The 10,617-nt window shown below is 38.0% G+C and overlaps 1 protein-coding gene across 1 annotated transcript; it reads right to left on the reverse strand.

Annotated features, from left to right (window-relative positions):
- Positions 1-4,111: 4,111 nt before the first annotated feature.
- Positions 4,112-10,122, reverse strand: LOC132122594 (homeobox protein Dlx4b). The gene is made up of 3 exons (XM_059532972.1): positions 9,533-10,122; positions 8,156-8,349; positions 4,112-4,581 (listed from the first exon to the last, which is right to left on the reverse strand). The coding sequence occupies exons 1-3, from the start codon at positions 9,834-9,836 to the stop codon at positions 4,330-4,332; spliced, it is 750 nt and encodes a 249-aa protein (XP_059388955.1). The 5' UTR covers positions 9,837-10,122; the 3' UTR covers positions 4,112-4,329.
- Between the last annotated feature and the right edge of the window lie 495 nt (positions 10,123-10,617).

Below are 10,617 nucleotides of genomic sequence, written 5' to 3' on the forward strand. Positions count from 1 at the left end.
CAGTGATGTATTTTAGAACAAACTTTTTTCATAGATTGTTTTGACGTGTTTACGGCTGGTTATTAATTAACGTATTTTCAATGTCTCCTATAAAGTAGGCAATGCTATTGGAATATCAATGTATTCACCGTTCTCTTGGGAATATGAATATGGAGTTGAGTAATTTTTGGGCACTAACATGGACTTCATTGCAATCACAGCAGTGCTTCTTTAGGACAAAACGTTGGGAAAAGTCAAATATTCTCTTAACAATGGGTCTTTTATTGGCATGGGCAGTTCCATGTAGAACCTTTGTGGAAACTTTCCATTCCACAGAAGGTTCTTTATAACGGAAAAGGTTATTTAGATTTTTAAAATGCTCTTCACACTAGGAACAATGGTTCTTTTAAGAACCTTTCACTGAAAGGTTCTTCAAGGAACCAGAAAAAAACCTTGTTCATTAAAGAACTTTTTAATGAAGGTTCCTCAAGGAACCAAAAATGGTTTGAAAACCCCCATTTGGAATTTTATGGAAATAAAGTAGCTTGAATACTTTCAAAAATTCAGAGGTGTTTCACATGGAAATCGTCATTCTGTTTAACAGCAACCGTTGTGGCTTTAGTAACAAGAAGCATAAACAGTCCATCTGCGTGACCAGCACTGTAAATCTTGCATCCAAAAATACTGCTGTGATATCCAAAGCATAGGTGGATGTGGATGCTGATGCTGACAGGGATGAAAAGAAAAACACGTGAGATGCCACTATAGTTAGATTAATAGCATAACAGATCGAGATGGTTAAGATGGTTGGTTGGTTAACTGCGAGTCATTTTCTGGGCATTTCATAGCTGTGGAATTAGTCATGAAGATCTTATAATACCCGCCTTGCTGTTGCATGCGATTGAGTTACTCTCCTACCTCCAATAGAGAAGAAAGAGTCATATTCACACCTAAAACCTGTCAGGCCACTTAGTTCTCCTTAAAATATGATAATCCCGTCATCTGTGTACAATGACCAAAGTTCAAACCCTAAGACATTTTATCCCCTCTAATGTGTTTACCACTTTCGTGTGAGGAAGCTATGTCATAGGGTCCATAAAGAAAGGGCTGCTATCTGTTTGATACAATATTTGCAGTTGTAGTTGGGCCATGTGTAAAGTATCTGTTTTCCATTGGGCTTGTTCGTGGTGTGTGGCCTTCAATTACGGGCTATGATCTAGGTGGCGTCGTCTTGGGACGCATCGCTCATTCAGAGAAACCCGTAGCGAAGCTGGGTGTGTGGGCTGACATGGTCACCTCGGCCCGTGTGCTCCGTCCGTGCCTGAACTGTTGAACTTGAACATGATACTATGATTCAGTGCACCGCAACACCTAAATAAAGATAGGCAGGGCCAATCTTTACGTTTTTGACGAGAAACCGTATCCAAAAAATGGCACTGGAGGCCTCTGGGGTGGTTGAACAGGAGGTCAACTGCGGTTGGGACATGCATGTGTTGCCATGCAGAGACAGAGGGCAGCTGCCCGACACCCGCTCCAAGCCCAGCTCCGCAGGCTTCACTCAGCAGCATCGTTCTGCTCCAAATGTAAATAAGATCAAATGAGAGAGGTTTTCTTGACAGCTGTGAACCACTGAACTCTCTTTCACCCCACAAACCAGGGAAGATTTCGGGAACCGGTTTCGTCCTTGTCCTTCAAATCTCTTCTAGGCCTCCAAATCCATTCGCGAAGATTTTTTCTGCAAACGCTGATGCACTGCAATTAAATCTTGCCAGGCACCTCGAAGTGCTGGAAATCTCTTTAAACTGCTATCAGTCCATCCCATCGCCCTTTAGTGCTCTCCCAAATCAGCTTCCCACGTAATTGCCCTGTTTGAAAGCCCATTTCTCTGCTTGTCCGACTTGAGCACCCATTATTCTAATCTTGAGATGTAAAATTGCCCATAATTTCCCTTGTGAGGGCTCGCTACTTCATTTAAAAACACTTGTCTTCTCTTCCCATGACTGTCATCTAAACGGAGCAACATAAACTCCACAAATCAAACTCTGGGATGGGAGTATATAAAGAGGTGCATGTTAAAATCATTCCATGGTTTAAGTGCAGAGAGATGTTTTCCATTTACAGAAGAGTGGTGGATTTTTAAGGGTGGCTTGTCACCTATCGAGGGAGAACAGGTAAGTGACCTCTGCGCTAGTGATTCTGACTAGGACTGTGGAAGGAAGCAAGAAAATACTGATGGTGGGACTGTAGAGTCATCGCAGTAAATCTCCCACAGATGTTGCGGAGGCTCATAAATGCGTATTATTGTACAAGATATTAAGAGTTTCATGCAGTTGAAGGTTTTGGAAGAATTTTGTCATTATTGTTCTGTGCATGAGAGTTGCATGTGGCATGCATTATTTTATCTTATAATAGGGCATATAATAAAATCTACCCAGCAATTTAATTTACATTATTTGGAGTTTGTGATTGATTAAAACAGATTTATTCCAAGCTGCAAAAAAGCCTCACACTGTTCTGAATTGTGTGGGATCCGAAGAGCTTGAAATGACAGAGATGCTTTGTTATATGGCTGTTTAAACAAGGCTGTTTAGACATGACCCTGTTGAGTAAGCCGGGTCAAAGTCAGGTCAAGTGGACCCCGCATTCCTCCAGGTGGCATCGTTACAGTGGAACAAATCTGCACCCTTTATTTTGTGATGGTTCATGAGCTTTATTGATACGTTTTTGCTTTGCAAAGGCCAAAAACCTGTATTTAGACTTAGCATTATATATATAGCCTACAAAATTGGTTATTTTTTAATAACTTTTGACTGAACGGTTCTTTGAGGAACCAAAAATGGGACCCTAATATCAAAAAGTGGCGTCGTGTTTTTCGCAAAATGAATGGATACGAAACTTATCTCCTGCTAAATAACCACTACAGGAATGAGCACAGCATAAATCATGGTGGAATCATATTAAATAAGCATCAGCGTAATTTGGGATGCGTAACAAACATCTTGTTTGCGGTATTTAGATAGTTAAGCACTGAATGTACGTTTAGCCTAATTATGTTTTCTCTCTTGTATTTGATTGAATGTTGTGGTGATTTATCATGGTGGCATTACGACATCACCTCAATCAGTACTTTGAATTAGTTTTACTTTAGAAAGAGAGGAAAACAAGCTGTGGAAAAGCAGATGTTTTCTGATTTGTTACTAGCGTCTTGGAATTCAACAACTAGCCGCGTATAATTGAACTGATCAAATTTTATTTCCATGATTCTGACTAAATAAGATATTAAGGATATTTGAATAGAAACACGTATTTCAGAATTCATATTTTCTGCTGCATTGAGCATCTAATTGTTAATGGTTATTTATAATTTAGCTGTTAGCTCATTTATCCAGCTGTTCGCGCAATTTCTTTCTGCAAGAAAGCAGAACAATTACATTGGCAATATTTCCGAATATTCCAAAATTAAATTGATTTAAATCGGACCTTCGTGACCCGAAATATTTTTGTGTAGGCTACGTACTTTCCCGTACAGATACAGCTAATTAAGCGCTGTATCTATACTGATATTTTTGCTATTTTGTAGGAAAAAATATCAGAAATGTCTATACAGAACCATAGGATCATTTAAATTTTAAAACAAGTCACAATTCCATTTATATTTAAAGTAAAATAACAAGCGCTCAGAACCCGACGTGCTTCAGGTGGACACACACACACACACACACACACACACACACACACACACACACATATATAAAATCCTAGTCAGAGCCGAGTAAAACAGATCGTCTTACATTCATGTGCCTTCATCATAATTAATTGATAGCCAAATCTCAACCTCTGCTTTTCTCACACCTGCACATATAGGGAAAGCTTCGGCAGCTTCGTTTAATCTCAAAAATCTCATTAGTTCTGTGCTATTTTTTTCTATTTATTCCAGAAGGCTAATTTATAGGCCTTCATAGATTTATTTTTAACTAACATTTATTATTAACAATATTATTAAAACTGCTGTTCAAACATGATTGGCATTATTAAACACCGTTAATTTTGTTTTGAATATACCATATGAAGGCACCAGGCCTTTTTTAAAAACGTAATAATTTAAATATCAACATTTCTAGAAATCATTCAAAACAGTCATAAATCCTTTATTTCAAGCACATTGTAAAAGATCTGAAAAGGTCGAAAAGCTACTGAAGTGTAATAGGGGAGTCAGGGGAGTTAAACAGTCCTTTTCAAACACACCAAGCAATAAAACACATACGAACACCTTAAAGGAAAAACCGTTCACAGGTTAGGCAGGTGTCAACACGGAATGGAGTCTCTCTGGCTCTGTGTTTCCAATTTCAATCACATCATCTGAGGTCTGGGCACAGGATCCTGGTGGTGCGGGGGATACCAGTGCCCGTAATTGTTCATGTAACTGCTGGGATGCATGGGTGGCACTTTGTTGGCCATAGAGACCTCCCAGAGCTGAGAGAGACTTGGAGAGCATGGAGAGGATGAGGAGGTGGTGTGAAGAAGCTCCCCTTCAGGTCCACTGGAGCCATGCTTCATGATCTTCTTATACTTGGAGCGCTTGTTCTGAAACCATATTTTCACCTTCAGCAAACAGAAGAGAGAGAGAAAAAAATGTACATTACAATACTTGCAACTAGAATGCAGGCCACATGTTTTACAATCAATCAAACAGCTTTCAAGACAACAGAGGTCTGCTTTTATGACACCCCCTTTTTTAGGATGATATTGAAACTCTGAAGAATTTGCCAGACAGCTTGAACGGTCTTTGTTGAGATGGACTCAGTGACATTTCTGCGTTTCATTACACACGTACTCAGCAATTGTTCCACCCTGCCATTTTTATGAAGGCTGTGAAGTGTGTGTCTGACAACAACTATCACAGCGTAAAAAAATGCTTAGATTGAGTTGAACTGCAATGACTTCCAGAGAGTTTGCTTGGCAGATTTTGATAAAAGAATCAGGAATACATTTAGCGTGGAGTTGGTTCATATTGATGCTAAAGCCACCCACCAAACGTTAAAGAAATAGTTTACCCACAACTGAAAATTCTCACATAATTTATTCACTCTCAAACCTGCATGAGTTGTTTCTTCTGTTAAACACAAGAGAAGATAACCAAACAGTTGACGGTAGCGATTGACTATGGAAAATACAATGGTCAAAATGTCAACCGTCAACTGTTTGGTTACGGATATACTTTCAAAGAAACTCATACAGGTTTGTAACAACTTGAGAAGGAGTAAACAATGACAGTCATCATTTACTCACTTCAGCAGCACTTAAACACACCAAATGTTCCTATCTACATTCTGAAGGTTTTTTACAGAGGTTTGTTCATTTGCTGGATTTATACAACATGTTATTCCTAAAAACGGCAATGCATGCCTCAGTTAAAATGTCATCAAAATGAAATTCTGGATTTCTCTTCTGGAAATGAATGCAGATTTAATGAAATAATGCCTGCTTTGCATATTTAAACATAACATTTCATTCAATGTGCTTTTTCATTTCATTTAACCCCTTTCACTTCAGGTTTTAATTAATCAATAAAAAAAAAAAAATAATAATTTTTACCAGATGGTTATAGTGGTGAAGGTTTTCTGGAATTGAAATATAACATATAACTTTAAATCTATTTATTTCACTGCAAATACACTCGCACACAATGTTTGAGAAGTGTCCTTAATGATGTGGGAGTTTATGGTTCCTTTGCCAGAATATGGACTTAATTTAGAAACACCTTAAAGAGCGAGACCCGAAATTGTGCCTTCGGAAGAATTCATCTTGAACGTGTGCGTGAAAAACACCAGCCACGCTGAAAGGCTGAGTCAGAGAGCCCACCAAACGGAGTTTCCATAACCTCAGACAATCACAATCTATTCACTGGGTTTTTACACAATGTTATTAGTTTGGCTGTCAACAGATTTAATAAACACATGTAAAAAGGATTTTCTTTTTTATTTCCAAAGATAGGTTTGCCAAACAGCTTTTATGGTGAGGTGATAGATTCCAGACCTATGTTATATGCACAAGGAGGGACTTATGATGTGTGGCACTTGTTTATGTGCTTTCAGTCACATTTATGGATCAAATGGAAACTGGCAGCGATGCTCTGGACTTCAAATCGCTGCCACTGATATTGCATATATACGCTTTGTATCACTGTAGTAGGTTTGAATTCCAAACAGTGAATATGCAACCATTTGCAAGAAGCGTTCCTCAACCAGTGACTTTGATGAAAACCGAGGGGTCCAATGGCCAAAAATGAGGTGCAACCTGTCACACGAAGGGTGGCAAGTGTTTAACATAGATATAGAGGGAGGGACAGAAACGAAGAAGGAAAGCTGTGAATGAAAAACAGTACAGGAATAATGGCAATGCTCATGGGTAATATGGCTGCACCCAGGCTTATGTTAGGTTTCCATATTTCTCCACACACATACACATTTCAGATGCATGCTTTAATATTTTACTTCTCATTCCTGCATGTGTGTGTGTCAACAGAAGGGATTTTTATAAAAATAAATCAATGTCCTTAACACCACCCAACAGGAACCCATTAAAGGGTGTGACATCAACATAACAAGCAAAGGCATATGACTTTTAAATCAATTAGCTTTCACTAAGAGAACGCATACAAAAGGTTCTGACTGAGCAAATGGCCCTAAAACTCATCAACGCTCATTCATCTCATCCGCTGGCCCAGAAATGACCGCATTTTGTGAAATCAATCACATGAGTGTGTGGTTGGATATCTATTATTTAGCATAAGGCTTAAGCAATCAAGACTAAATCATTCTAGGGATAAAATATTATCTCGTACTGTAAAGACTAAGAACACAAAAGCTAGTGTACTAACTGCAAACTGAATGTAAAGGTCGGATTAAACGAAATCCTCACTTAGCTTTAACAATATAGTGAAACAAATCGGCCTACTTGCGTATACATGACACAAAGCACATAAATGCTCAGAAACCAGTATTGAATGACTCATCATAGTCTCATTTGAATGCTCATCCAGTATAATACTGACTTAAAGCCTCACCTCAGCATAATTACTTTCAGACAGATTTGTAGGTATTTGAGCACTTGAGCCTGGCTTAAAAAACTTTTGGACATTATTGAATTATATAGAAAATATCAAACCAAATGGCATTTGCAGTTGCATTGCGCTAGACCTTTATCACAGAACTAACTTTCAATATGACTGGTGATTTCTTGTGGATGTATGAGGTCAGTTCCTCTCAAGTTCACACAGGTGTCCTATCAGAGTAATCACATTAATTATTAACTATGAACATATACCAATACCAAGTGTACTTTTCAAAAACTGAATAATTTCCAAATAATATCAAGGGTGTTAGTGCTTTATTTCTTTATAAATGCCACTTGGTTTGATATTTTAAAGCAATATTTATTTTATAAAAATAATAATAATAATAATAATATTAATAATATTAATAATAATAATGATAATAATAATAATTTAAACTCGCATGCTCAAGTGTCTAAATGTTTTGGACACAACCCTAAAACAACATATAACACAGAAAATGTTCAAATGCAGATTTATTTTTTCCGGTTTTCCCGTGGTTCATAAGCGGCGCCCTTGCACCCAGCATACTTTCTACGAGCATTTTGTTAGAAAATATTATTTCTGAATATTCGAAACGTCCAATTCTTAAAATGTTCTAAAAACTGCTTTTTGTCAACATTAGGCTATGTAAACATTCCATGTTATCATTTTGCAAGCATTATGGGAACGTTATACGTTTGAATGCTCTATGAACATTCTGAAACTTAAAAACTAAAGCGTTTGAGAAAAAATTAATAATATATCCAGTGATGTACAGATCATGTTTTTGTGCTTGAAAATTATTTTAAAGACAATCATTGAACGTACGTTCTATTTATGTTACGTTTGTACTGTTAGCTGGGCATATGACAAATCCCCCAATGCCGACTTCACCCTAATGAGGTTCTTCAACAGATCTTACTGTACATAACTTAATATAATGTACCCGTGATCTTGTTCCACATCTGCTCTCCTCAACAGAGAATTCGACCTGTCGTGTTAACAAGGCCTCGTGGCGAGCAGGAGGAACACGCTACAGTCATATGGTCCCAAGCAGAAGTGGAGATGCTGGACATTTACCTGTGTTTGCGTCAGTCCCAGTTTGGCGGCTAGATCTGCGCGCTCGGGCAGCGCGAGGTACTGGGTCTGCTGGAAGCGCTGGTGCAGAGCCTGCAGCTGAACACTGGAGTAAATGGTTCGCGGTTTGCGGATCTTCTTCCCCTTGCCATTAAGGCGAATTTCACCATTCTCAATGACCGCTGGCTTTTCGTGGTCTTCGGGCATGCAGACGAAATAAAACGACAGCATTATGACACAGTAAACGCTAAGGAGAAATGTCTGCAAACAAGCAAGTAAAATCGTAAATAATGACGCACCAGAGCTGTAACTGTCTGTTTGATTTACAGCTGCCAAATAGAAGATTTATCAGGTGTTTTAGGGGGAACATTGATATTTTGGGTCATCATTTTCAACATCAGTAGCCTAAAGCATAATTAATGTCGCTTTAAAGTCATTAATGTTTACGAGCCTAAACTTGAACCTAGCAAACAATGGCAATCTGCAAGAGCCATAATAATAATAATAATAATAATAATAATAATAATAATAATAATAATAATAATAATAATTATAACAACAACGTCATTTTTGTTAGATTCAATAATATTCCTGAAAAAGTATTTGAAAGGCTTCTTCGCTATATGGCAAAGGTGGACGTGCACATATGCAGCTATAATCTAGCAGTCTACGTGCGTAATTAGGCCTACATAACATATATATTTTTGATATAATGGATATACCCTAGCCTACATATATTGTGTGTATAGCTCTAATGTCAATGAACTTCAACAATGTGAACAATGTGCAATCTCGATATAAATGACATTTCTGACGACTGCTTTGATGGCAGCCTTATGTTGCCTTTAAGAAATAAACGTTTTAATGTTGTTTTTAAATCAAGTTCGAGGCCTACCAGGAAAAACGAGGTTAATTACGCTTAAAAATACAAATCCCCCACAAGCTTAAGAATATATATATATTTTATGAAAGTTGTTAAAATAAAGGGGCAGGACCTTGCAATACACAGACTTTGGTGTTTGCCATTTGCAATTGATTTACTCCGAGTTCACTGAAACCCTTGGTCTTTAAAATTAATTAGACCATGTGTGCTTTTTTCTTTAACTTTATCTGTTATTTATTTAAAATGTAGTGTGCATTAAATTAGCTACTGATATAAATGCAATAAATTAATGCAATAAATTAATGTATTAGCCATGACATATATGAATCAAATAATGAAACATGCATGCATAACGTTTTTTCCCCCCAATTGCATTCTGTAGATATAGGCTATTGAAAAGTGCATTAGCAAACTTGATTACCAATGCCAAAACAGACCCATACAGTATCTTGTCTCAAAACCTCACACTTTTTCATTTGTTTAATGAGGATACTCACTCGTCTCCTCAGCCCTCGTGTGCGCCAGAGTACTGCTGTGGTTGTTTGGCTGGTAAGGCATGTAAGCACCCGGTGCAGGAGCGCTCACCGACCCGGGGTAGGCGTATCCCAGCGGCCGGCTGTAATGGGACGCGGTGGAAGGGTATGGAGCATCGTGCTGGAGGTGTCCGCCTGAGTGCAATCCATGTACTGGGTAAATATTGTGTGCGAATCCGGATAAGTGCTGCTGGCCGAACTCTAAAAATGCTGATTTGGAAGGATCTGAACTATTCAGCGCATCAGACATGAAACTCATAGACATCATTAACAGTCAAGTCCATAAACCCCGAGGATGGTCTGAGTGCTGCATTGAATGTTCACTGTGCACGAAAAACACCTTGAACCGGATCCATCCCAAAATAATCCGGGATAAAACGAACGACCACGAATTTCTAAACAAAAAACGTGTTCCCCAAAGTCACTGCAGCAAATCACATAGGTGAATATGAGTCTATCTTTCTTAAATCATGACCGAACCGCGCAATATCTAAGTCACCTCGGGCTCGCGGTCCTGCGTGTTTCAGACTGACTCGCGCTCCGCGAGAACGCGCGCTGATTGGTGTGTCACGCGACACTGGGGAGAGCTAAATGAAGTTGATGAGCATTTGCTATCGAATTATGCTGAGCCTTCATATCGATCATGTCACATAATAATGATCTTCGAATTAAACACTACCTTAACATAAATTATTTGAAACAAACCACATGCAAAAAGAGAGCTGAGAAATATTTACAGCAATAATTGGCTCAATCCAATACAACTTTACAGTCATTCTCTTGCATAGGCCTATAGTGGAAGGTTGGCTAGTTATTTCTCTAATACAAATATTTGTAATTAAAAAGATATTGGATACATTTTACAATTATTAGTATTTAGAATGATTAGAAAATGAGTAAAAACAATTTGTGAAAACATGAAAACATGATGGCGACAGCAGAGCAAGCTGTCACATTGTATGGTTGATTACTAAACATTATATTATATTATATTAATAATATAAATAAATGAATTCTTTTTCAATTACATTCAATCTGCAACGACCATA

Source organism: Carassius carassius, chromosome 40, assembly GCF_963082965.1.
Source record: "Carassius carassius chromosome 40, fCarCar2.1, whole genome shotgun sequence".
Classification (NCBI taxonomy): domain Eukaryota; kingdom Metazoa; phylum Chordata; class Actinopteri; order Cypriniformes; family Cyprinidae; genus Carassius; species Carassius carassius.